This window comes from Bos indicus, chromosome 8, assembly GCF_029378745.1.
Source record: "Bos indicus isolate NIAB-ARS_2022 breed Sahiwal x Tharparkar chromosome 8, NIAB-ARS_B.indTharparkar_mat_pri_1.0, whole genome shotgun sequence".
NCBI classification, from domain to species: Eukaryota; Metazoa; Chordata; class Mammalia; order Artiodactyla; family Bovidae; genus Bos; species Bos indicus.
In genome coordinates this window covers 102,444,061-102,471,394 of record NC_091767.1, presented here as the reverse complement: position 1 = coordinate 102,471,394, position 27,334 = coordinate 102,444,061, and the positions used below count along the sequence as shown (strand labels likewise).

At 46.4% G+C, this 27,334-nt stretch overlaps 1 protein-coding gene, 1 long non-coding RNA gene and 2 pseudogenes across 3 annotated transcripts; 2 read left to right on the top strand and 2 right to left on the bottom strand.

Moving 5' to 3' along the window:
• Positions 1–347: 347 nt before the first annotated feature.
• LOC109563369 (uncharacterized) lies at positions 348–14,577 on the bottom strand. The gene is made up of 3 exons (XR_002181340.2): positions 14,484–14,577; positions 1,562–1,758; positions 348–439 (listed from the first exon to the last, which is right to left on the bottom strand). It is a non-coding gene; the product is annotated as an uncharacterized lncRNA (long non-coding RNA).
• Positions 1,753–11,658, top strand: LOC139184652 (cyclin-dependent kinase 4-like; annotated as a pseudogene).
• Positions 14,555–22,421, top strand: RNF183 (ring finger protein 183). Of its 2 annotated transcripts, none has more exons than XM_019966760.2 (2): positions 14,555–14,708; positions 21,386–22,421. In XM_019966760.2, exons 1-2 carry the CDS (start codon positions 14,586–14,588, stop codon positions 21,989–21,991), a joined length of 729 nt encoding a protein of 242 aa, XP_019822319.2. In that variant the 5' UTR covers positions 14,555–14,585; the 3' UTR covers positions 21,992–22,421. The 2 variants fall into 2 exon arrangements, with proteins under 2 accessions (XP_019822319.2, XP_019822318.2); XM_019966759.2 differs by lacking the exon at positions 14,555–14,708 and adding an exon at positions 19,152–19,422.
• A 1,950-nt stretch (positions 22,422–24,371) lies between these two features.
• On the bottom strand, positions 24,372–27,294 carry LOC109563363 (small ribosomal subunit protein eS19 pseudogene; annotated as a pseudogene).
• Positions 27,295–27,334: the final 40 nt, after the last annotated feature.

Genomic DNA, 27,334 nt, shown 5'->3' with positions numbered 1-27,334 from the left:
GCTGACATTTAAAATGAGGCTGCATGGAACATTGTCCATGATTCACCCTAAGTGCAAAACACAGGTGACAAAACAGCCCCATACGGCCTCGTCCTATTTTGGTAAAACATATCTGCATGTATGTCTGTACTCATAGATGAAGGTCTGGAACAAATAGAGCAAAAATGTTAACGGTGTTATCTCTGAGTATTGAGCTTAAAGATGAATTTATTTTCTACTTTATGCCTGTATTTTTTTTATAATGAGGATGAATTAGTTTCATTTTAAAAATTTAATTATTTTTGAAGTCAATAACACATTTATATAGTCATAATCAAGAGTACAAGAGGTTACACAGCAGTCTCCTCTTCATCCACGTCTACCTTCCATCTGGCTGCCTCAAGAGGTAACCAGTGTTCCAGCATCTGCAGAACCCTTCCAGAGACATTTCATGCATACACTACAAGCAAACACATAAATTTAATTCTTCTGACACTTTTATGATAAAAAAAGACTTTTCATTTTGAATAAAACGTTGTAGAACGTGTTGTGATGTGGAAGGATAAGTAGAAAGACTACACAACAGTGCATAGAGTAGACATTTTATAATGGTAGTGCTGTGGTTGCTAAGTCGTGTCTGACTCTTGTGACCCATGAACTGTGGCCTGCCAGGCCCCTCTGTCCATGGGTTTGTGTTTCTCCAGGCAAGAATACTGGAGTGGGTTGCCACTTCTCCAGGGGATCTTCCTGACCCAGGAATCAAACCTGGGTCTTCTGCATTGCAGGCAGGTTCTTTACCAACTGAGCTACAAGGTAAGCACCTATTTTATAATAATTTATGAAAAAAATTATATATGTAAAATACTAAAAGGCTATATACCCAAATGTCTTTGTGGTCACTTCTGTGTGTAGGATTGTGGGGTGTGGCCTGGGTTTAGGGTGTGGACCCCAGCACCACAATGCCTGGTTCGGATCCCAGTCAGCCTCCTCTTAGCCTCATGGACCTGGGGCCAGGGACCTACCTGTGTCTCCATGCCGTCACCTGTGAAATGGAGATTATATGATGGTAATACCTGCTCACAGAGTGTCATCAGAAATGTCACAGGTTCAGGTAGAGCCCCTCAAATAGTGCCTAGCATCGCTCCTGAGTATCGTATTATTATTCATCTGAGTCACCGAATTTTTCCGTATTGGACATGTATTACAATAAAAGTTAAAGAGTAAATTCCCATGAGAGAAGGGAAACAGATGTAGAGGCAAGCGCCGATGAGAAAGTGCCACAGAAAAGCATGCAGACCACGAGGCCCTGTGGACCCACCAAGGAGGGTGGGGCCCGGCTTCCTGATTTTGACTAACAGCCCCGTGAGAGGGTCCCTTTGCCTGGTGCTGCCCGCTGAGCACTCCAAGAGCAGAGATGGACTTTGGCCATCTCTCTCTGGGCATTCGGAGAAGGCTTTTGAGACCTTCCTGGAAACTCCCCTGTCCCTTCCTTATATAAACAACCTCTTGCAACTCTGCCACTGTCTTCCTTCCTGGCAGGGGTCACGTGAGGAAAGATTTCAGAGTAAGTGTGAGGTCTTACCTGGCTGTGCCTGGCCCAACTCATACCAAGAAGCTTCGGGGGACCATTACTGCCAGCCCAATGTGGCAGAAGTTCTGGGGGTTTGGAGAATGAGATGCTTCACAGCCCAGCTGGAGGAAGAACTGTCTGATTACAGTTTTGAGTTTCCAAATACAATCCAGGCAGCATGGGTAGGAGGCCTGTTGTCCTGTGTCTGCCTGGGGATAGAGCGGGGAGGGGAAAACAGATGAAGGGAGGGACTGAAAGCCCAGGGCTGGGAGCTGGAGGCCCTGCGGGTCCAGCCTCAGCTCGCACATTTCAAAAACTGATGTTAGCTTGGAAAAATTCTCAATTTCGTCAAAATCCAATCACTGCTTACAGAACTCCTCAAGTTGATCTGGGAATACAATGCCAGGTGTGACCTGTTTGGCGAGAGTAATTATGTGAACTACTTTATATTTGAAAGAATATCTAGATCTTGTGTAGTTCCTGCTAAGTCTGAGGTAAATGAAGGTTGGGAAATAGTGCAATCAACGTTTCTAGATTTATTCAACTGGTACACTTTAAAAATAAAATGGTGGTCCAGTGTTTAAGTCCTTGCCTTCCAATACAGGGGTTGCAGGTTCGATCCCTGGTTGGGGAGCTAACATCCCATTTGCATCACAGCCAAAAAACCAAACCATCAAACAGAAGCAGTATTGGTCGGCTCTCTCTCGAGCCAACCCACTGTTCTAACAGCGTGTCCCACTCTAATGCTGTTCTCCTCTCATTCCACCTCACATCTGGAAATTCTTTTCCAACCCACACACAGACCACGACAAACCCTGCAAGCTGCATGGGGCAGCCAAAAATAAATAAAACAGAAGCAATATTGTAATAAATTCAATAAAGACTTTAAAATGGTCCACATTAAAAAAAATCCTTAAAAAAATAGAATAATAAAATAGTTCATAATCCTTATCCACGATTCTAAAATTCCCACACTCTGGAGACAAAGTGTGTTAGTTGCTCAGTCGTGTCCGACTCTGCAATCCCATGGAGCCCACCAGGCTCCTCTGTCCATGAAATTCTCCAGGCAAGAACACTGGAGTGGGTTGCCATTTCTTTCTCCAAAGGTTTTATTATTAAATTTGGTGCCAAAATTGGCCTGACCTGATGGTGCTTATTCTTTCAGCTTTCACTCTATAATAAATTGCAGAATATTAGTACATTTTATTACAGTGTGCTGCCTCAGATCTCACTAGTATATGGTCAGTGCATCATATTATGTTCCTAAAATATGAAAAATTCTGAATTCTAAAACACATTTGGCCCCAAGGGTTTTGCATAAGGATTGTGGCTTGTAAAACAGATTCCGATGCTACACAAAGGAGACACAGAGATGTCCATTCCCACGCTGAGGTTTACCCAGCCCTGCCTGACATCATCATCTTGGTGTCAGGTCCATGGGAAGTCTTCAGGAATCTGAAGATGAATGTACTCAGGATGAGTCAAGGAGCATGTATTGGGGATATTTTTTCCTAAATTAGTCCTCCTCATACTCCAGTGTGTCTCTGAATTTCCCCGGGGATCTGGTAAAAATGCAAACTCTGACTTAGTAGGTCTGGAGTGGGCCTGAGCTTTGGCATTGCTCTCAATCTCCAGGTGAGGCCTCTGCGGCTGGGACTTTTCTAGGCTCCGGGCGGCCTAAGGCTGGGCGCCACGTGACCCCCTACGGTGCCCACAGGGGGAGCTGCCCCTGCCCTTTTGGGGTGGGGTCTCACTCAGGCCTGATCACCGGACCGAACCTGCCTCGTCACCGCCTTTACTCCCGCCTCCACTGTCTGTTTCCTGCCTTCTGCTGCCTCTTCCTCCCCACGTGGTTCATGCCACCTTCCGCCTCCACTCCAGATCTTGGCTGGGCTCCACCACGTCTCATGACTCTTCACTCACCCAGTTTCAACGGACTGCTTAGACAAGGTGCTTTTCCAGCTGACTGACCTCACTTCCCAAGCATGAACTAAGTTTGTTCAACTCTCAAATTCCTGAGATGCCTCACTATCTCTCCTGGGTATCTCCCCAGAAAATTTTCCACAGTGTGCAAAGTACTCCCTAGCCCCGACCACCCAGAGACACTGTGATAGCGCATTTGCTCACTAGACAAGAAGTGACCCGGGAAAGGGCCGTGGTTAGACGAGGTGTTTTATGCTTGCAATGCCCTGATTTCTTACACACCCACCTTCCTTTCTCCTTAAGTTCTGGATTCCCTGGTTGCAGAAAACTCAGACTTAATTATTTTCCAAGTGAATTCCCCTACTCCAGAAGTGAAACCATTAGGGGGCTCCGCTCCAGTCCTTTATGTCTCAGAACAGAAAGAATTCAGCAAGAGGCAAAGTAATCGATAAAAAGTGATTTATTAGAATAGGACTCTTATGAGGCTTACAATTGATTGGTGAGAGGGTGCCGCCTCAAGAACTCCATGCCTTATGTTTTTATAATCAAAGGAAATGTGGGGAGGGGAAAAAGACCGCTTTCTTTCTTATTCTTCAATAGATGTCACACTTCCATCATCAACTCCTCCTCCAGGTTGGGTAGGGGAATTTTCTTGTCCCTACATGGTCAAGCTGGCACTACGGAAAAATTACTTCAGGTCTCAGTACAATGAAGTTCTTTCACTTTGAACTGTCACCTTTCCGTAAATCGTTTTTTATGTGTGCAAAGAGCGTGTCCTAGGAGTCATTAACTTCCTGAGCTCACTGGGCGAGATGTGGGTCTCATGCCACCATTGTATTGTTTCGGCCATGCTTCTGCTTCATGGTTTCTGTTGCTACGCAAGCCTACTTGATTTTACAATTAATCAAATCTGATTGCTTAAGTGATCATTAACTTACTGCTGCTGCTAAGTCGCTTCAGATCAGATCAGATCAGATCAGTCACTCAGTCGTGTCCGACTCTTTGCAACCCCATGAATCGCAGCACGCCAGGCCTCCCTGTCCATCACCAACTCCTGGAGTTCACTGAGAGTCACGTCCATCGAGTCAGTGATGCCATCCAGCCATCTCATCCTCTGTCGTCCCCTTCTCCTGTCCCCAATCCCTCCCAGCATCAAAGTCTTTTCCAATGAGTCAACTCTTCGCATGAGGTGGCCAAAGTACTGGAGTTTCAGCTTTAGCATCAGTCCTTCCAAAGAAATCCCAGGGCTGATCTCCTTCAGAATGGACTGGTTGGATCTCCTTGCAGTCCAAGGGACTCTCAAGAGTCTTCTCCAACACCACAGTTCAAAAGCATCAATTCTTCAGTGCTCAGCCTTCTTCACAGTCCAACTCTCACATCCATACATGACCACAGGAAAAACCATAGCCTTGACTAGACGAACCTTTGTTGGCAAAGTAATGTCTCTGCTTTTGAATATGCTATCTAGGTTGGTCATAACTTTCCTTCCAAGGAGTAAGCGTCTTTTAATTTCATGGCTGCAGTCACCATCTGTAGTGATTTTGGAGCCCAGAAAAATAAAGTCTGACAATGTTTCCACTGTTTCCCCATCTATTTCCCATGAAGTGGTGGGACCGGATGCCATGATCTTCGTTTTCTGAATGTTGAGCTTTAAGCCAAATTTTTCACTTTCCACTTTCACTTTCATCAAGAGGTTTTTGAGTTCCTCTTCGCTTTCTGCCATAAGGGTGGTGTCATCTGCATATCTGAGGTTATTGATATTTCTCCTGGCAATCTTGATTCCAGCTTGTGTTTCTTCCAGCCCAGCGTTTCTCATGATGTACTCTGCATATAAGTTAAATAAACAGGGTGACAATACACAGCCTTGACGAACTCTTTTCCTATTTGGAACCGGTCTGTTGTTCCATGTCCAGTTCTAACTGTTGCTTCCTGACCTGCATACAAATTTCTCAAGAGGCAGATCAGGTGGTCTGGTATTCCCATCTCTTTCAGAATTTTCCACAGTTTATTGTGATCCACACAGTCAAAGGCTTTGGCATAGTCAATAAAGCAGAAATAGATGTTTTTCTGGAACTCTCTTGCTTTTTCTATGATCCAGCGGATGTTGGCAATTTGATCTCCGGTTCCAAGTCGCTTCAGTAGTGTCCAACTCTGTGCAACCCCATAGACGGCAGCCCACCAGGTTCCCCGGTCCCTGGGATTCTCCAGGAAAGAACTGGAGTGGGTATAGTCCCCCAAAGTCCCTTAAAATTCCCTCTCTATTTATGATCCCCTAATGAAATTTCTGGGCTACCTATTTGATTATCCTACTTTGTCCCTATCAAAAGTAATACATATTTATTAATAAAAGTTAAAAAAAATATAGATAAGGGGTGGAAGAGTCAGACAGTGCAGGGGGAAGCGGCTGGACGTGTTTGCTGGAGCTCCTGCCGCTGCCGCAGCCTCTCAATCTCGCCGCGTCGACCACCGCTCTCTAACTTCGGACGGTATTCGGGCGTCTTAGGAACCGCGTTCTAGCCTCACATCTCACGAGGCTGTTATTGACTTCTGAAGGAACCGGTCTCCGCGCAGGAGCGCCTCAGGCGCGGCGCAAAGCCCGAACGGACGGCGGGGGCGCCGGAGAGTCCCCCGGGGGAGCCGCCGGAGAGTCCCCCGGGGGAGCCGCGCCTGAGGAGGCGGAAGAGCCCCCCTGACGCGGCCAGCGTGAGCCGCCGCCACCTACCCTCCTGCTCTAAAAAAAAAAAAAAAAAAATATATATAGATAGATAGATAGATAGATAGATAAGAAAATGACAATACCAGTTAGCCTAGCATGCAGAGATAACCATTGTGACATTTTGTCTCATGGCCTTCAGCCTTTACAAGTTTTGTTTTACAAAATCTGACTCACGCATACAATATTTTGTAAACTGCTTTGCCCCCTCCATTTATAGTATATTGTGATCATTTTCACAAGTCAATAAAAAGTCTTCCACAATATCATTTTAAATGATTGTATAGTTTTCCACTTAACTGATGTGCTAAAGTTGGCTCTATTTTTTAAAAAATTAATTTGTAGTTAAAACTGCAATGAACATCCTCACTTAACCAAAAGATATAGGTATATTCTGATTGTGACTGATTCTGATGTGTGTGTAGTTCTCACACCAGCTGGGTGTACAGTTCAACTCCGTTCTGACACTACCTGGCTGGAGAAAGCATCAGATCCCACAGCTTATAGGTTCAGTGTCACGAGACTGCCTCCCCCCACACACACTTAAGTTGTCAATCGAAAGCCCACGTAGTTCCTCGTGCTTCTGACCAATTGGCTATAGTCAGAGGTTCCCATGAGCCCATCCTTGGGTTTGATTAGTTTGCTAGAGCAACTCACAGGACTGAGCAATATTTGCTTCCATTTACCTTATATAGGTAATTATAAGGTAGCATAGAGGATATTATGAAGGATATAGATGAGCATATGTATGTCTAGTCAAAGCTATGGTTTTTTCAGTAGTCATGTACAGATTTGAGAGTTGGACCATAAAGAAGGCTGAGCACTGAAGAACTGATGCTTTTGAACTGTGGTGTTGCAGAAGACTCTTGAGAGTCCCTTGGACTGCAAGGAGATCCAATCAGTCCATCCTAAAGGAAATCAATCCTGAATATTCATTGAAAGGACTGACGGATGCTGAAGCTGCAGCTCCAATACTTTGGCCACCTGATGCAAAAAGCCAACTCATTGGAAAAGACCTTCATGCTGGGAAAGATTGAGGGCAAGAGGAGAAGGAGGGTGACAGAGGATGAGATGGTTGGATGGCATCACCGACTCAACGAACATAAATTCAAGCAAACTCTGGGAGATAGTGAAGGACAGGGAAACCTGGCATTCTACAGTCCATTTATTTAGTCACAAAGATACAACTTAGCGACTGAACAACAACAGATGAACAGCCAGATGGAGGAGATGTGTAGGGCAAGGTATGAGGGAAGGGCTGTGGAACTCACATACCCTCTCAAAGCACACCATCCTCCTAGCACTTCATCAGTCCAGAAGATCTCTGAACTCTATCCTTTTGGATTTTTATGAGGCCCCATTACACAGCCATGATTAATTAAATCATTGGCCATTGGTGAGGGAACTTAATCTCTAGCTCCTTTCCCCTCCCAGGAGGTGGAGGGTTAAAGTTAGGGTTGTAAGGACCAGACTGAAAACTGAGACACAAAATCATAAGGTTGATTCCCTTGGCAATCAGCCCCCCTTCTTGGGTTATCTGGTGGTATTTTGAAAGTTACCTCATTAACATAACAAAGACACCTTTATTGTTCTCAATCACTTAGGACATTCCAAGGGTTTTAGGAATCTGCACCAGGAACAGAATAAAGGCCAAATTCTTACTATAAATCACAGTATCACATGTATCTTTTGGATACTTGCAGGAAATTATATTATTATGTCAAATTGTATAAACTTCATGGTGTGCAAGAGTTGCCAAACCGGAAAGCATGGCTTCCAAACTTTCAAATACGAACCAGGTCTTCTGGGCTTAATCAGTGTTTTGAATTCTCACTAAACTTAGTTAACCAGAAATGAAAAGTAGGGCATTCCAGGGCTGAAAGGGAATTCCAGGCCACCAGGTCAAGCGGTGAGACATCCCTCTGTTTCCTGATCAGACAGAGGAAAAACGCTTCCCGAAGAACACAACTATTTTTCAGGCAATTCTAGGCTTATTTAAATCCTGCAATTATTTTGGCATTTATTTTTCCATCCAATGTTTATATATTTAAAATGAAGGGATTAGGGGGAATTCTCTGGGGTCCAATGGTTAGGACTCCAAGCTTCCACTGCAGGGGGCCCAGGTTCTATCCCTGGTGAGGGAACTAAGATCCTGCATGCCTTGCTGCTGCTGCTGCTAAGTCGCTTCAGTCATGTCTGACTCTGTGCGACCCCATAGACGGCAGCCCAACAGGCTCCCCCGTCTCTGGGATTCTCCGGGCAAGAATACTGGAGTGGGTGGCCATTTCCTTCTCCAATGAATGAAAGTGAGAAGTGAAAGTGAAGTCGCTCAGTCGTGTCCGACTCTTAGCGACCCCATGGACTGTAGCCTACCAGGCTCCTCCATCCATGGGATTTTCCAGGCAAGAGTACTGGAGTGGGGTGCCATTGCTTTCTCCGCCTGCATGCCTTGAGGCACAGCCAAAAACAAAGACAAAGGGGTTAGATCAGTGAGGGAATGGCTGGGCAGCTGGTCACTTGGTGAGGGTGGTGGTAAAGGGGACGGCTTTAGTTGGCCTGTGTCTATAGTAGACCCATGGGGTGATAGTTGATCCCCAATTGCAAGGAGATCAAGCCAGTCAATCCTAAAGGAAATTAGTCCTGAATATTCACTGAAAGACTAATGCTAAAGTTGAAACTCCAATACTTTGGCCACCTGATGTGAAGAACTGACTCATTGGAAAAGACCCTGATGCTGGGTAAGATTGAAGGCAGGAGGAGAAGGGGACAACAGAGGATGAGATGGTTGGATGGCATCACCTACTCCATGGACATGAGTTTGAGAAAGCTCCAGGAGCTGATGATGGACAGAAAAGCCTGGCAAGCTACAGTCCACGGGGTCGCAAAGAGTTGGACATGACTGAGTGACTGAACTGAACAGAACTGAGCATCCAACTGCTTACCCAGGACAGAGCTCAAGTGTATGGCACCGCAGGAACTGACTTCAGGGCCCTGATAACAGGCTGCCCCTGTACCTCTCAACATGGGGCAGGGCTCTCCTCTGGTTTGAGAATGGCTACCCTTCAAAATGAGCCAGTCGCTGAGATTAGTGTTGGTGCCCATGGGATGGAGTACAAGGCCCATGATCCCCGCAGTGGCCACTCCGCAGCCCTCAAGAGCATATGAGTGCCCTGGAGGGGGCCTACTGGACACCTGTGCCACAGCCTGAACTGATCGGGAGACCCAAGTGATCCTGGTGTGTGAATATGTGGATCAAGACCTGTGGTCCAGGACAAGGCACCCCCACCAGGCTTACCCGTGGAGGCCATCAAGGGTCTGAGGCACCAGTTTCTAAGAGGCTTAGATTTCCTTCATGCCCACTTTTTCATTCACCAAGACCTGAAGCAGAGAACATTCAAGTGACAAGTGGTGGAACAGTCAAGCTGGCTGACTTTGGCCTGGCCAGAATCTGCAGCTTCCAGCTGGCACTTACATCTATACTTGTTATAGTCTGGTACCCTGAACTCCAGAAGTTCTTTTACTGCCTACGTATTCAACACCTGTGGACATGGGGAACGTTGGCCGTATCTCCGCAGAGATGTTTCCTCAAAGGCCTCTCTTTTGCAGAACCTCTGAAGCTGACCAGTTAGGTAAAATCTTTGAGGATGACAGGCCCTGAGAAGTGTCTCTGCCCCATGGAGCCCTTTCCCCCAGGGGGCCTGGAGCCCCTAGTTGCTGGTACCCGAGGCTGAGGAGTCTGGAGCACAGCTACTCCAGAGATGCTAGAGATGCTGACTTTTAACCCACACCAGCGAATCTCTGACTTCGAGTCCAGAGGCACTCTTATCTACACAGTGACCCAGGGTGAGCAATGGGAATGGTTGCATCAGAACCAAGAGAGGAGATACTGACATTTCCCTTCCTTCGAATCCTGGAGTGTGACCTCTGCCTCGGTCTCTGAGGCTTCAAAGACTGGAGACTGGAGACTTCCTCCAGTTTTTAATAGAGACTATTTTGCTGCCTTAATGACATCCCCCTCCAACCCCTCCTTTTTTTTTTTTTTTTAAACATTTAACCTAATTTTATTCATGCTTGCCTTGGGATAGAGAATAGATCTTTCAGTAAAAACGTATGGTAAAAATAAAATATGTCTTACCATGTACAACTTTTAAACTACAGTAATGATGTACCTTAATTACTTCCAGGCATACAAGACTAACAGTACAGTTTTTTTGTTTTGTTTTGTTTTGTTTTTTAATAGACACAATTAAGGAACATTTTGTAATAAAGTACTAATCATTCTTAATTTTTCTTTGCAGATAGATCAAGCATCTCCAAAATACAAATTCCTATACACAGTGAAACTTAAAAGCTCAACATTCAGAAAACTAAGATCATGGCATCTGGTCCCATCACTTCATGGCAAATAGATGGGGAAACAGTGGAAAGAGTGACCGGCTTTATATTTGGGGCTCCAAAATCACTGCAGATGGTGACAGCAGCCATGAAATTAGAAGACCTTTGCTCCTTGGAAGAAAAGTTATGACCAACCTAGACAGCATATTAAAAAGCAAAAACATTACTTTATCAACAAAGGTCTGTCTACTCAAAGCTATGGTTTTTCCAATGGTCATGCATGGATGTGAGAGTTGGACTATAAAGAAAGCTGAGCGCTGAATAATTGATGCTTTTGAACTGTGGTGTTGGAAAAGACTCTTGAGAGTCCCTTGGACAGCAAGGAGATTCAACCAGTCCATCCTAAAGGAAATCGGTCCTGAATATTCATTGAAAGGACTGATGCTGAAGCTGAAACTCCAATATTTTGGCCACCTGATGCAAAGAACTGACTAGAAAAGACACTGATGCTGGGAAAGATTGAAGTCAGGAGGAGAAGGGGACAACAGAGGATGAGATGGTTGGATGGCATCACTGACTCAATGCACACTGAGTTTGAGTACACTCTGGGAGCTAGTGATGCACAGGGAGGCCTGGCATGCGGCAGTCCATGGGGTCGCAAAGAGTTGGACACAACTGAGTGACTGAACTGAACTGAACTGATACACAGTGAGTGCTTTACTTAAGACTAATGATGCTAAAGCTGAAACTCCAGTACTTTGGCCACCTCATGTGAAGAGTTGACTCATTGGAAAAGACTCTGATGCTGGGAGGGATTGGGGGCAGGAGGAGAAGGGGACGACAGAGGATGAGATGGCTGGATGGCATCACTGACTCAATGGACGTGAGTCTGGGTGAACTCTGGGAGTTGGTGATGGACAGGGAGGCCTGGCATGCTGCAATTCATGGGGTCACAAAGAGTCGGACATGAGAGTGACTGAACTGAACTGAACTGAACAGAAGATACACTGAATTGCTAAAAAAAATAAGATGTGATATAGTAACACTTGACTATAAAGAATGCATACCAGAACATTTTTAAATGGTGAGTGAAACTTATTAAGAATAGTTTACTACAATAAATGCTGGCTAAATAGAACCACCTCTCCTTTTGAGGCTTATCCTTCTGCCACCGTGTGTCCTTACACCAAGGGGGTGTCCCTTGTTCTCCCCTTCACTATACCTTGATATTTGGATCCTTTTTTATACAGGAAAAACAAAACAAAGGAAAAAAAAAAGGGAATGATTAAGTAATTTCTGGTACAGTCATTCAATGAAATCCAGTACAGCCATTAAAAAGCTGAAGGGGCTTCCCTTTGGCTCAGTGGTAAGGAATGTCTCCTGCCTATGTGGGAGACACAGGTTCGATCCCTGGTCTGGGCAGATCCCACACACCACAGAGCAACTAAGCCTGAGCGCCCCAACTGACACCCAAGTGCCCTAGAGCCTGCGCTCTGCGACGAGAAGCCAGTGCAGTGAGAAGCCTGCACACCACAACTGAAGAGTGACCCCTGCTTGCCATGACCAGAGAAAAGCCCATGCAGCAAAGACTCAACGCAACCAATACATAAATAAATAAAATACAGAATGATATCTCACATACATTATTAAACGAAAAAAGCAAGATGTAGAAACGTGTACCATAAGCACATTTGTGTAAAAGGGAGGAAAAGAAATACATAGACATTCTAACATAGGAGTTTTGCTTGCATATTCATAAAGCATCTTGAGAAAGATACAGAAGAAACTGATAGTATAATATGCTAATTTTTAGGGAAAATAGGTAGCTGAGAGAAAAACATTTCCATTGCCAAATCAGACCTCTCATTGTGCTGAATACACGAATGTGTCACCTATTCTAAAGTAAAAATTGTAAAACATAAATTAAGGGGACTAGGGCATTTGATTACAACACCAAACACTTTCATTTCTGTTTTTTTTTTCTCCAAACCCCAATTTAAAGGATCTGTAAAGGAACGGATCCCTACAGTCCATGGGGTCTCAAAGATTAGGACATGACTTAGCTAAGTCAATAACAAAAACAGAAAGGAATAAAAGAAGAATAGGAGAGGGAACAAAAAGTTGGTCATATGAACATGATTTGGGGAGAGAATGAGGCACCAGCACAGATTTCAGGTCACACTTCCAGTCCCAGCTCTTTAATTTGTTTCTCCTGAGCTCTTGGGCAAATAAATCTCTTTGAGCTTCTGATCCCTTATCTGTGGAAGAGTAAGGATGAGTCATTGATGTTCTGTTTTCTATATTGTGCCTTGTGGGAATACTGGGAGGATTCACTGTCAATGATCAGAAGGATTTAATAAAGTACATAGACTGCTATTATTACTTTTAATAATAGTAGCATTTTAAGCTATTAATTCAATCTTTCTCAGTCTTATAGGAAAAATAGCAGTATCTTATTTAAATTTGAATTTCTCTAATTATAAATGGGGCTTCCCTTGTGGCTCAGCTGGTAAAGAATCTGCCTGCAATGAGGGAGACCTGGGTTCAGTCCCTGGGTTGGGAAGATCCCCTAAACAAGGAAAAGGCTACCCACTCCAGTATTCTGGCCTGGAGAATTCCATGAACTATAAATGAAGAGATTTCGAAAGCTGGTTTGAAACTCAACATTCAAAAAATGAAGATCATGGCATCCAGTCCCATCACATCATGGCAAATAGATGGGGAAACAATGAAAACAGTGACAGACTTTATTTTCTTGGGCTCCAAAATCACTGCAGATGGTGACTGCAGCCATGAAATTAAAAGACGCTTGCTTCTTGGAAGAAAAGTTATGACCAACCTAGACAGCATACTAAAAAGCAGAAGCATTACTTTGCTAACAAAGGTCCATCTAGTCAAAGCTATGGTTTTTCCAGTAGTCATGTATGGATGTGAGTTGGACCATAAAGAAAGCTGAGTGCCGAAGAATTGATGCTTTTGAACTGTGGTGTTGGAGAAGACTCTTGAGAGTCCATTGGACTGCAAGAAGATCAACCAGTCAATCCTAAAGGAAATCAGTCATGAATATTCATTGGAAGGACTGATGCTGAAGCTCCAATACTTTGGCCACCTGATCCAAAGAGCTGACTCATTAGAAAAGACCCTGATGTTGGGAGGGATTGAAGACAGGAAGAGAAAGGTTCAACAGAGGACAAGATGGTTGGTTGGCATCACCAACTCAATGGACATGAGTCTGAACAAACTCCAGGAGATGGTGAAGGACAGGGAAGCCTGGCATGCTGCAGTCCATGGCGTCGCAAAGAGTCAGACATGATTTAGCAACTGAACAACAGCACGATTATAAATGAGATCGAATCATTACATGTCTATTCCATTCGTATTTCTCTTTCTGTGATTTGCCTGGTCGTTTATAATAGTTAACATTTACTGCATGTTACTGTGTACCAGGCACTGTGTTATGATCTCTATCCAAATTATCTCATTTAACCTGCAGATCAAATGGGCAAAATTATTATGCTCATTTTCAGCTGAGAAAACCAATATTTAGAGAAGTCAGTTCTCCATCACTAGTAAGTAGAGTCCAGATTCTGACTGAGGACTTGACTCTGACCCAGAAATCTGACTTGATTGAGAACCCAGGCTCTTCGGGCTTTGGTTTCAAAGACTCTCCCCCTGATCATTTTCCTTGTGCATTATTTGCCTTTTCCTAATATTTTGCAAGAGCCCTTTGTAATTTGGTGGTAGGGCTCAGAGTAGTGGAGGATCTATCTGGGCCAAGGGGCAGAAGTGACTTCAAAGAAGCACCCTGCCTGGCCTTCAACTACCCCTCTGGTGGTGTGTCAGCCTAGGTGGTGCAGTCAGACCTGATGGCAGCAGACCAAACTGTGCTCTGTGTTATAGAACACAGGTCTGCAAAGACAAGTGGACTTCAACCCCTTTAGAGAGAAAGCAAGAGTGACTCACAGGAGGAGGATGAAACCAGAGCTTTCAGGCTGTCCAAAGTCATCAGAGGGAAAGAAGAAGAAAACATGAGGCGGAAAGCCGGCCAAGAGCTTCCTGAAGACCATGCAAATGAGGCCCGCCCACAGCTGCCTGGAAACGACGCGCCAGGAGCAGGCAGAGCCCAGAGAACAGGCTGCAGGACCGCTCAGCCGAGGAGGAGGAGGTGGAGGAGGCTCTGAGGAGCAGGTAAGGAGTCAGGGAGGGTCGTGGAGGGAAGGGTCACAGAGCCCTGCATTCTGGAGAGGCAGCTCGTCCCTGGGGTGAACACCAGCCTGGGAGGCAGGGCTCCTGGGATCATCTTCCAAGTTCAACCATTCTTTAGCTGTGAAGCCTTGGGCAAGTCAATTCACCTTTCTGAGTCTTGACATTCCCATCGATAAAATGAGTGCAAAAATGTCATATTAACTACACATTGAGCATCTGCTGTGCTTTGCTGGGCACATAATAACCATTATCCGTTCCTCACAGCAAGCTCATGAGGTGGGCTCATTAGCCTCTATCATAGAGGAAGACAAAGCTCAGAGAGGTTAAGCCATTTGTCTAAGACCTCACAGCAAAGAAGTCTGGTTCTAAAACTACATACTTTCCACTCTTGATCCTGCTTTCTTCTGAGGGTGGTTTTACACAATCAAATGGTTTATGCAAATGGAAAAAAAAAAAAACTGTAAAAGGCAATTATACCATCAAAATGGGAATCATTCCACTCAGACCCTGGCCAGAACTGATGCCCTTTGTAAACTGGGAAGTTCTACAAAATGCTAGTTCTTCACCTCTTTCCTCTCTCCAAGTTGAAAGCATTGGGGTGATGCTACAGACAACTGATATTTGGCTGAGTGAGCAGGTCACAGACGGAGGTGATGTCTTGGGTGGTATTGGGATATCCCAGCTTGAGAGTGAGTCCAAGTTGGATAAGTGGCCAGTCTCTCCTGTTTCCTGGACTCAGACTCTGAAACCACAGCCAAGGCCTGAGGGGACCATGGCCAATAAGGGCCTAGGTGCTGATTCGACCATAATCATCCCTCCTCACAACCCTTAACAGATTTAGCCATGGAACTTCAGAAAATGGAAGTCTATCTTGTGGAGAAGGAAGTTCTTTAAGGGTAGTAATATAAGCTTAGCACAGTAAAGTTTGAATTTTCAGATAGAATAAAAAACAAGCCAACAAACTTATACTCTTACCCGCAGAGATAAGCACTGTTGACAGTGTTTGTTTTTCCACGCATTTTTCCCATTGCACACATATATTGGAAAATTGGATTGTACTGTAATATGGTTTTACTGCTGGTTCTTTTCACTAATGACATGTCATGAATGTATTTCCGTATCAATAGGTGTTTCAGGACATTGTTTACAGGCTGCAGAACGTCTCTTTGTATGGATGGAGAGAACTTATTTAATCAGTGTCCTACTATTGGATAATTGAGCAGTTTTCAATTTTTCACCATTAAAGCAGTGCTCAGATCTTTGCACAGGACCTGGATTGTTTACACAGTATAAATTTCCAGCGAGGGATACTGCTGAATGAATCAAGGTTATATGCATTTTAAGGTCTGCTTCTGACACACTCTGGAATTCAGGGGCTACTCAAAGCTCAATGCAGAAACCTTCATGGCTTCAAAGTCAGCCTTTTTAAATTTTATTTTATTTTTGGTTGTGGTGGGTCTTTGTTGCCGTGGGGACTTTCCTCTTGTTGTGGCAATCAGGGGCTACTCTGTAGTTGTGGTGCATGGGCTTCTCATTGTGGTGGCTTTTCTTGTTGCAGAGCACAGGCTCTAGATAACAAGGGCTTCAGGAATTGTGGCACTTGGGCTCAGTAGTTTCAGCTCCCAGGCTCTCGAGCACAGGCTCAGTAGTCATGGCATGCTGGCTTAGTTACTCTGTGGCGTGTGGAATCTTCCCGGACCAGGGATCGAACCTGTGTCCCCTGCATTGGCAGGCGGATTCTTTACCAACAGCTGGAAGTCCTCAGAGTCTACCTTGAGCCTTCCTCTCTCTCAAAGCCCTTTGCAGGGATAATTCAACCACCTCATAGACAGTCTTTCCTGGGTGCCAGGTTCTGTCTAAGAACTTTACCCTCTGAGGCACCACCACTTTTAGCTTCCTTTTCAGAAGAAATGGAAGAACAGAGAGGTTAAGCAATTCAGCTGAAATCACAGCCCTAATAAGCAGTGGCTCAGAGATCAATAGCCTTGACAATCTGGTTCTAGAATCTCTGCCGTCCATTGCTTCTCAGAGAGTACGTTTGATCCCATCTCCCAAGATATCTTTTACCCATCCCTTTGATCTTCCCCACCATCGCCTCACCTGCATCAAGCCCCACCATCCCAACGTGGACCACCGCTAGCGCCCCTATCTGGTCTTACATTTCCACTCATCCCTTTCAGTCTGTCTTCTGCTCTGCAGCTGAAATGGTGTTTTTAAAATAGAAACAGGATCAGGTCAGCCTCCACTCCCCAGCGCCACTGGCAAGCACACACAGACATAAACTCAGCCCTAGAATAAAAACCCAGATGCTTTCCCCAGCCTCCAGGGCAGTCTCCCTGAGGATTCTCCTAAGTCCTCTCTTGGGATTCTTCCTAAGCCACTTTCCAATCTAGACCTGCCCACTACTCCTCAGTTACCCAGCCTCCTTTCACTTCCTCAAAGCTGCTTTTCCTTAGAGTTTTGGCACGGGCTGTTCTCTTGAGCTGGAATGCTCCTACTCCACTCTACAGGGATGGATTCTTTTCATATCCCTTCTCTGGTAGTCTCATCTGAAGCAGCCAGTCCTCTAAGCTCACTTTCCTTTTTGTTTATAGCATTCATTAAAATTGTGCGTTTATTTATTGCCCGTCACTCATTCATTAAATGTTGCCTTCCCTCACTAGACTCTACATGTCGTGAGGTCAGAGACTACGTCTATTTTGTTCCCTGTTATTTACCAAGTGTCTAGCACAGTGCCTGACCTGTGATGTTCAGTTCAGTTCAGTTCAGTCACTCAGTTGTGTCTGACTCTTTACGACCCCATGGACTGCAGCACACCAGGCCTCCCTGTCCATCACCAACTCCTGGAGTTTACTCAAACTCATATCCGTTGAGACCTGTGATGAGCTCTCGTTAATTCAATGACTGCTGGACCGATGGACGAAAGATCCACAGGAGGAGGCATTCATTGGTCGGGATCTTTGGCAAACTATCCCAGCTTTGGCCAGAGCTAGTTCGTCCTCCTCCGGCATGTCTTCCTCTTCCCTACACGAGGCAGTGACCGAGGTCTAGGGTCTAGCAGGAAACCAGGAAACCATGGTTGAGAACGTAAGCAGGTTTTGCTTCAGGTGCCATTTCAGTCAGGGTAGATGAGGTCATGTTTGGGGCACAAGGGAGACACACTGTCCCCAGATCCCCCCTGCATGCTTCCTGGATTCCTACCATGAGAGGAATATTTATGGCCGCTAGAACTCTCCTAGTGAAATGCAAACTCTCACTATCCAGTCAGTAACACACATCCAGCAGGTGAACCGAATGGTGGGTTCTGTTTCTCTGACAGCAGCATAGTGGTGGCCTAGAAGTCCCGAGGTCACCAGTGGGTGACGCTGATGGTTTAGTCACTAAGTCATGTCTGACTCTTTGCGACCCCATGGACTATAGCCCACCAGGCTCCTCTGTCCATGGGATTCTCTAGGCAAGAATACTGGAGTGGGTTGCCATTTCCTTCTCCAGAGGGTCTTCCTGACCCAGGGATCGAACCTGGGTCTCCTGCATTGCAGGCAGATCTCTACTTAACTTATCTATGAGGGAAGCCCATGCGTGACACTGGGGGAGACTAAAGGGCTCCCCAGGTGGCGATAGAGATAAAGAATCTGCCTGCCGATGCAGAAGACACAGATACATGGGTTTGATCCCTAGGTCGGGAAGATTCCCTGGAGAAGGAAATGGCAATCCAGTTCAGTATTCTTGCCTGGGGAAAATCATGGATAGAGGAACCTGGCGGGCTACAGTTCATAGGGTTGGACATGACTGAGTGCATGCGTGTGCACACACACACACACCAGCAAAATGAGGGCTTAGGTTGGAGAAGAGGTTTTTAAACTTTTTTTTTTCCTCAGAAGCTCAACTCTTCAGCTTGTTCAAATGATTCATATGAGGAAAGCCAAGTGTTTCTGGCTGAAATACAGAAGTGGGCCTGGAATGCTGCTCCTCCTCCATGACTCCCCCTTTAAAGTCCCCAGTGTGGTGGGAGGGTCAAGTCTTAGACTCAACTCAGTAGTCAGTGCCTGCTGGCTGACCGTCTGTGTTCTAAGAACAAAGAAGGCATCGAGGCCTGCATGTTCTGGGTGTAGCTCCTTGGGCCCATTAAGTGATCAGGAGGGCACTTGCTGAATCTGATATTGAGAGAATAGTCAGAAACTTTAGGCAGGGCAGCAAGTGAATTTCATAGCAATTGAAGGGCAGGGCTGGCAGCCCCTTTGTGTGAGAAGGAGGTTTCAGCCATTTTAGAAAAGAAATAAGGGCCCAGGAGAGAGGAAGCCCAGAAGGCTCATTTACCCTCTCCACAATCTAGAAAAAGCAAATTGCCAGCCCTGCCTTTCCAGGCCAGGGATCCCAGGCCTTGAGGAGACCGCCCACAGTCTCGCAGATGCTTGGCTTCCGGGCGCGCTGTTGGCCACACCCCAGGGCAACGCTGGTCCCCCACCTCCCCACCTGCCGCTCTGGCCGGCGCTGCAGGCAGGTGCGCTCCAGAGGCTGCAGGTCGGGCCACCCGGCAGCTGCAGGCGCTGCGTGTGCGCTGCCATGGAGACGGGCCCCGGGGTTGGTGGCGAGAAGGCAGTCTCCCAAGGCTTTGTGGATATTGGAGAGGAAAAGACTGGAGCCTCCGACCTTCCGGGGCAGTCTGGCTTACTACCCTAGTGCCAAGGAAGCCCAGGTGGGTGCTTTGGGGGTTTCTAGGACAAACGGATGGAGGAGGAGCCAGGGGAGACCAGATCTTGGGAGAAGGCTCTGGAAGGGCTGATCTGGGGAGCCGGGGAGGGAGGAGCCTGTCCATGATTTCAGGTCAAAGGGAAAAGCCTTCACAGAGGTCCCTTTGCCAGGCCAGCATGGTGCCCTGCACAAACACTGGGCCCATGGACTGCGGGGATTGGCCCTGCGGCCCAAGGGGATGAGGAAGGGAGGGCCTGGCATCTGCCCGCAGAGGAGGGGTAGACCAGGTATCGGCAAAGCCCATCTCTGCCCTAGCCAGGGATGGGAGGTAGCAGGTAGGGAAATGTTCTTCCTCCAGGAAGATCCCCTGGGGGAGGGCATGGCAACCCACTCCAGTATTCTTGCCTGAAGAATCCCATGGATAGAGGAGCCTGGAGGGCCACTGTCCATGGGGTCGCAAAGACTCCAACAGGACTGAAGTGACTCAGCACACCTAGCACATGAAGCACTGTCTGTGGTTCCCCTGCCTCTCCCAGGAGTCCAGGAAACCAAGGGCAATCCCATACAGCACAGGAAGCATTGTAATCCGCTTTCAAGGCCAGAGAGCTGTCTCCTCCAGCGTGAGCTCAATGATGCTGGGGTGGCTCAGGCCTTTGCCCAGCAGATGCTGCCGGAGCACCAGGCTTAGGAACCTGGTGATCTGGAACAATCACTTTTTTTTTTTTTTTTTTAATTATTGGCATATAGTTGGAGAAGGCAATGGCACCCCATTCCAGTATGCTTGCCTGGAAAATCCCATGGGCGGAGGAGCCTGGTAGGCTGCAGTCCATGAGGTCGCTAAGAGTCGGACACGACTGAGCGGTTTCACTTTCACTTTCCACTTTCATGCATTGGAGAAGGAAATGGCAACTCACTCCAGTGTTCCTGCCTGGAGAATCCCAGGGACGGGGGAGCCTGGTGGGCTGCCGTCTATGGGGTCACACAGAGTTGGACACGACTGAAGTGACTTAGCAGTAGCAGCAGCAGTTGATTTACAATCTTGTGTTAGTTTCAAGTGTACAGCAAAGTGAGTCAGTTATACACATTCAGTTCAGTTCAGTCGTTCAGTTGTGTACGACCCTTTGTAACCCCATGGACTGCAGCACGCCAGGCCTCCCTGTCCATCACCAACTCCTGGAGTTACCCAAACTCATGTCCATTGAGTCAGTGATGCCATCCAACCATCTCATCCTCTGTAGTCCCCTTCTCCTCCTGCCCTCAATCTTTCCCAGCATCAGAGTCTTTTCAAATGAGTCAGCTCTTTGCATCAGGTGGCCAAAGGATTGGAATTTCAGCTTCAACATCAGTCCTTCCAATGAACACCCAGGACTGATCTCCTTTAGGATGGACTGGTTGGATCTCCTTGCAGTCCAAGGGACTCTCAAGAGTCTTCTCCAACACCATAGTTCAAAAGCATCAATTCTTCTGCGCTCAGCTTTCTTTATAGTCCAACTCTCACATCCATACATGACCATTGGAAAAACCATAGCCTTGACTAGATGGACCTTTGTTGACAAAGTAATGTCTCTGCTTTTTAATATGCTGTCTAGGTTGGTCATAACTTTCCATATATGCACTCTTTTTTACATTCTTTTCCAATATAGGCCATTACAGAGTACTGAGTAGAGTTCCCTGTGCTATACAGTAGGTCCTTATTAGTTATTTATTTTATATATAGTACTGTGTACATGTCAGTCCTGATCTCCCAATTTATCCCTCCCCCGCCTACCCCCTGAGAACCACGAGTTTGTTTCTACATCTATTTCAGTTCTATAGATAAGTTCACTTCATCTTTTTGAATGTAAGTTTCAGTTTCATCTGCGAAATAAATATGGATGATAATGCCTTTCAACAACCCTCAAGACACAGCCTGGGGCCAAGCACGGGCATGGAGACTAATGGGTGTTCCTTTGCTCCTTTTCTGCCAGGACGTCTCCTGTCAGACCCCCGCAGTGTCTGGTCTGAGGATGGCAGAGCAGCAGGGCCGGGAGCCTGAGTGCCCTGTCTGCTGGAACCCCTTCAACAACACATTCCACACCCCCAAAGTGCTGGACTGCTGCCATTCCTTCTGCGTGGAATGCCTGGCCCACATCAGCCTGGTGACTCCGACGCGACGCCGCTTGCTGTGCCCTCTGTGTCGCCACCCCACCGTGCTGGCCTCCGGACAGCCTGTCACTGACTTGCCCACGGATACCGCCGTGCTCACCCTGCTCCGCCTGGAGCCCCACCACGTCATCCTGGAAGGCCACCAGCTCTGCCTCAAGGACCAGCCCAAGAGCCGCTACTTCCTGCGCCAGCCCCGGGTCTACACGCTGGACCTGGGCCCTGAGCCTGCGAGTCAGGCTGGGCAGCCCCAGGACGTGGGCCCTAGCACCAGGCCAGTCCCCATCCGCAGCCGTTACTCGCTGCGGGAGTGTTTCCGCAACCCGCACTTCCGGATCTTCGCCTACATGATGGCGGTCATCCTCTGCGGCACCGTGCTGTTCATCTTCTCCATCTTTTGCACCAGACGATTCTTCTGGGGCGTGGGGTGAGCGTCTGTCCCAGACACCGTTCCTGGCTGCTGCTGCGTAAGGGGATTGTGGAGCACCACTTGGGGTTGGTCTTCCTTCATAGTATTGTTCATTTTTACAATCCAGGGGTCGGCTAGGCTGTGCATCTGCTTCTAGCAAGAGTCCTAATACAATGAGAACCTCTGAAAGCTAACGGACTGGGGAAGATGTGAAGAGACCTCTGGGGGTGAACCGTGGGTCATGGAAGGGCAGAGAAGCAGACCTGTGATTACAGAGCCAGAAGCAAGTTGTGCCAAAAGGCTGGATGAGGGTACCCAGGAGCCTGTCCAGCCCAAATAGCAGGTCGCAGTTCTTACTGGAGCTGCTTTGAACTCAGTTCACACTTTTTGTTTTGGTTTTTGAGTTGCTCTTTTTACTATTTGTTGCTAAAAATATCTGGAGTGAACTTCAATCGGGAGCAAGTGTGTTTGTCTTCTCCTTTCAGTTTTCTCTTTGGCTGTCTTGCCACCATTCCTGGTAAAAAGGGCCTGCATTCATTAATTTATTCACTTATTCAACAACCCATTGGCTGGTCCTCTGTCAGAACTAGGGGCAGAGAAGGGTAGGATTAACCAGGAGTGGCAGAGTCCTTATCAGTAAGGAGGGCAGGCCCACTCATTTGCTTCTTGTTCACAATGACCTCTTGTTAGTATGTGGTTTATGGAGTGTTAAGAGTATAAAAGTTTAAAGGGAAAAGAAACCAGAGTCAGTGGATCAAAAGAAATCTGGAATTTGGAGGAAAAGATTTTTATTCCTCCTGGTAGGTGCAGGGTAGAGTTCTGATTCCCTTCCTTCAGCCATTGTAATTCCGGCCTTAAGAGGTAAGGCAGGGTGCATCCATCGTGGCCAGCGCAGGGGACACAGGTTTGATCTCTGGTCGGGGAAGATACCACATGCCGAGGAGCAACTGAGCTGCAACTATGGAGGCTGCTTGCCTATATCCTGAGCTTGGCAACAAGAGAAGCCACTGCAGTGAGAAGCCCGCGTTCACTGCAATAGAGACAGGCCTCGCAAAGCAACGAAGACCCAGTGCAGGCGAAAATAGATAAAATTATTTTTTACAAAAAAAGAAGTAGTAAGGCAGGGAATTCTCTGGCAGTCCCGTGGTTAGGACATCCTGAATCCACTGCAAGGGAACCAAGGTTCCACATGCCATGAGGTGCAGCCAAAAGAGAGGTAAGGCAGAGACTCCAGACAGAGTAAAAGCCTTAGCTCCCAGCCCAAGCACCGCAGCCAGGGAACCCTGCTTTTTATTTTGTATGACAGCATCCAGGGACCAAGGAAAACTGGATAGAATTTGGATGCCGCTTGACTGCCAGTGGCCACCTCTGCAGTATCTAAAACCCTGACTTCTGTTTTAATGCTACCTGGTGACTCAGGTCTCAAACGACCTCAAAGCAAATTAGAACACCATCACAAAACAATAACATTTGGTTTTGGGGGGATGAATTTGTAGACTAAGCTTTCAGAGGCCAGAAACTGAGTTGATTTCATTTGTTTTATATAACATTTTGTGAGTTTCATGAAGGTAGCTTCTATAACGGAGAAGGCAATGGCACCCCACTCCAGTACTCTTGCCTGGAAAATCCCATGGATGGAGGAGCCTGGTAGGCTGCAGTCCATGAGGTCACTAAGAGTCGGACACGACTGAGCGACTTCACTTTCACTTTTCACTTTCATGCATTGGAGAAGGAAATGGCAACCCACTCCAGTGTTCTTGCCTGGAGAATCCCAGGGACGGGGGAGCCTGGTGGGCTGCTGTCTATGGGGTCACACAGAGTTGGACACGACTGAAGCGACTTAGCAGCTTCTATAAATTCTTATGGGTCTTAATGTATAAAATAGTCCCAAATTGCCAAGACATGCAGACTTCATGTTTAGCAACACCAAAGCCTTAAGCTCCACTGTGAAGGAAAAGTTCTCCATTACGAAATTGGAAAGCCGCCTTCATATCCTGCCAAGGGACTAGCATCTACCTCTCCATTTGCGCCATCAGGTAATTACCCTAAAGCTGGGACTCCACACTTCTCCCCACTGACTTCATTTCTTTACACATTCTTGCTTCTTAACCTTGTGGCGGATAAATTAGGCAATGAGCTCACGTTCTCAGAGCCATGAGGAACAGAGAGGAGCTGGGGGAAGCTCAGGAAGGAACACCTGCCTCCGTACTAGGGCCGACTGCTCCTGAGTTCAGGAGGTCTCACCCCTATTTCACAGATGAAACTGAGGCTCCCCAAGTTTAGCTACCTTGTTCAAGGTCACCCAGCTAGCATGTGGTGGAGGCCTTACAGTCAAAACAGAACCTCTATTCTTGGAGTGACTGATTCACCAAGCAAGACTCAGCTTTGAGTATTCTGGAATAGGGAAGGTTATATAGTTAACACTGCAGCATCTTCTGTTTTCACATTTAATATTAATGGTTCTAACACTGGGCAGTGCCATCCTTCTAGAGCTCATTTAGAAATCTTTGGTCCTCCAATGCAGGGGTGAGTTTTGTTTCTGGCTGTTGGTACTCAGAGGTCAGGGATGCTAAGACATGCTGCAATGCTGAAGACATTTCTACAGAACAAAGCACCATCTGACCCAAAATACAAATAGTTTCCTGTTGAGTAACACTGTAGGCTCCTTGTAAGTTCACAGGTACAAGTGATGAAATTAACTCCCTTTGGCATGAAGTCAGAGTAACAGATGCAGTGATGTGGTATAAACGGTGGAACAGGCTTTTCCAGTAAGTGACCCGAGGTGACTTTTTTTTTTTTTAAGGAATGAGGCAATTTATTAACCCAGGACCATTTGCCCTAATGCTGCTTGTTGCCAGCTGCCACCTGTCTGGTGATTCTGTCCAGATCTTTTTCCTGAGATGTCAGTTTGCAGCCCCCATCTTGGTCCTTTTCCCCCATTTTCAGGCCCTGCAGGGCTTGGAGGACCTGATGGGCCACACTCTTGGAACCTCTGCTGAAGTGGCTGGGCATGATGCCATTCCTCTGATGCCCCTCCAGAGATCGTGGTCGTGGGGCCACGCCCAGCGCCCCTGGAGGTACAGGTGCTGTGCGATGGAAGCAGCTCGTGTGTAGGATCAGTTCTCATTGTAGGGAGTGAGCTCTTTATGCTTGGCCAGCTTGACAGTGTCCAGCCATTCAGGGACTCTCAGCTTCCCGAACTTTTTGAGGAAGGCGGCCGGCGCTCTGAGACTCCTGCTGGTTCAGGTCTTTTCCAGTAACTCCAGGCATCATGCAGCCTCCGTGTGCCGGCCAGGGGAAAGAAGGTGACTTCTAAAAATGGTTTGCTATTCAGTTGACCCAGAAATCCCAGAAAATCATGCAAATCAAGAGGTTCAAAAATCTTCCCATGTTCACTTTAAGAACACTTGTGAAATGGCCCAGGCCATTTAGGGTATGCATATTTGAAATGCCACCAAGTATCTGAACGATGTCCCTTTATAGAACATGTGCCATGCCATTCTGTCATCACAATGATAGAGTTTGTAGGTCTGCTCAGGCCAAAGAGGAGCTGGATGCAGGGTTGGTGGTCCAGAGGGCTGAGTTTTTACTGTATATGCTCAAAGACGCAGAGAGCAATGCCTAACTGAAGGGCTTAGATTCAGATGCTCTGGCCACCAAGCACATCCAGGTGAACAAAGCCCCCGAGAGGGGGCGCAGGATTTACAGAGCTCATGGTGGGTTCACCCGATCCAGGAGCTCTCCCTGCCACACTGAGACGATCCTCACTGTCCCTGCGACGCTGAAAAAAGGACAAATTCTCACTGAAAAAGGAGACTGTTCTAAACTGGAAGAGGAGGTGGCACAGAAGAAAAACATACCCCAGAAGAAAATGAAGAAACAAAAAACGTAATGGTCTGGGAATAAATGCTGCCAAAAAAATAAATGCAAGTAAAAAATAAATACAAGGTAGAGTGGTTAAAAAGTTCAGGCTTTGTACAGGAACAGGCCGTGCTGACTGGACTGGTGTGTTTTTTTTTTTTTGGGTCTGGTCAGTGTTGCTAACATACTAAAGTCCTATGAACCTCTTATAAGGTCAGAGTCAAGACTTTACCACTTACTAATTAGGTAATCTGGAGCAAGTTACTTCTTTGAACTGTAGTTTTGTTTGTAAAAAAGGCAATAATAATTAGCTCAGGAGATTGAGAATTAAATAAGATGTCTGTGTGGCCTGGCGGTATCTGGACAAAGTGTCCCTTAAGTGATGGCGGTGTGATTATCTCACCATGATCATGAAATGCCACACTCAGTGTATGCTCCTCAGCCAAAGGCTTTCTAACAATATTTCCAGTGAGGAAATGTATATTCCACATTTCTTTTGCCAAAGGCTTAGATGAAATGTTTTCACTCAGTTGCTGCTTCTAAATCACTTGGAACCCCCCACTCCCCCAAAAAGAAGACAAATTTGAATGATAGTAAAATTTCACTTTGAGAAAATTTGAACACACTATATTTAAAAATTGCATGCTAATATACTAAGGTTCATTATTAGTTACAACACACTACAAAGGTAGTTATGAAAAAAACAATTCTTCATGGCTTAACTGTGGAGGAAATGGTAACCCACTCCAGTATTCTTGCCAGGAGAATCTCATGGACAGAAGAGCCTGCTGGGCTACAGTCCATGGGGTTGCAGGAGTCGGACACAACTTTGCAACTAAACCACCACAACTATGGAGGAAATAGAGCCCGTTAAACAGTGAAAAGAGTGAAGTGCACAACGGAAGGCAGAGCTGATAATCCAGAACCTCCAGAGGCACACAGGATGCGCACCTACTTGGTTGCAGCTGCAATCAGACTAAAAAGTCCCTTTAGCTACATGTCACTCATTCATAGTTTGTACAAGAGTAACTGTCAGCCTCCCTGGGAAGCAAAGGACAAGTGTTTTGAATGTTCAAGAAGCCATCATATAAGCCCCTTCAATTTTCTATACACAGTCCTTGCCAATTCTATTTTTGTGTGAATCTGTGTGAATTCAGAGTTCAGTGGTTGTATATCTGGGGTGGAAAGAGAAGGTAACTGCTGCGTGGCCGATGAATAAGAATTAGAGGGTCCAGATACAGCTCACTGGTAGTCTGGCCTACAATCCAACAGCCCTCTATTTTTAAAAAAATGACTGACAGAATGCTTACTAAGGAGATGGAATTGGAATAAGCCATACTTGAGATCATGTGTTATATCCCAAATTTAAAAAAAGGGATCTCTGTGGACCAATGGCTGGGACTCAGGAAAGGCTTCACTATAAAAATAATTCTTTAAAGGACAGTTTTTTAAATAGGATCTTACTCTGTAGCAAGTGTGCAATAAAGAAAAAAAGTTTATGTTT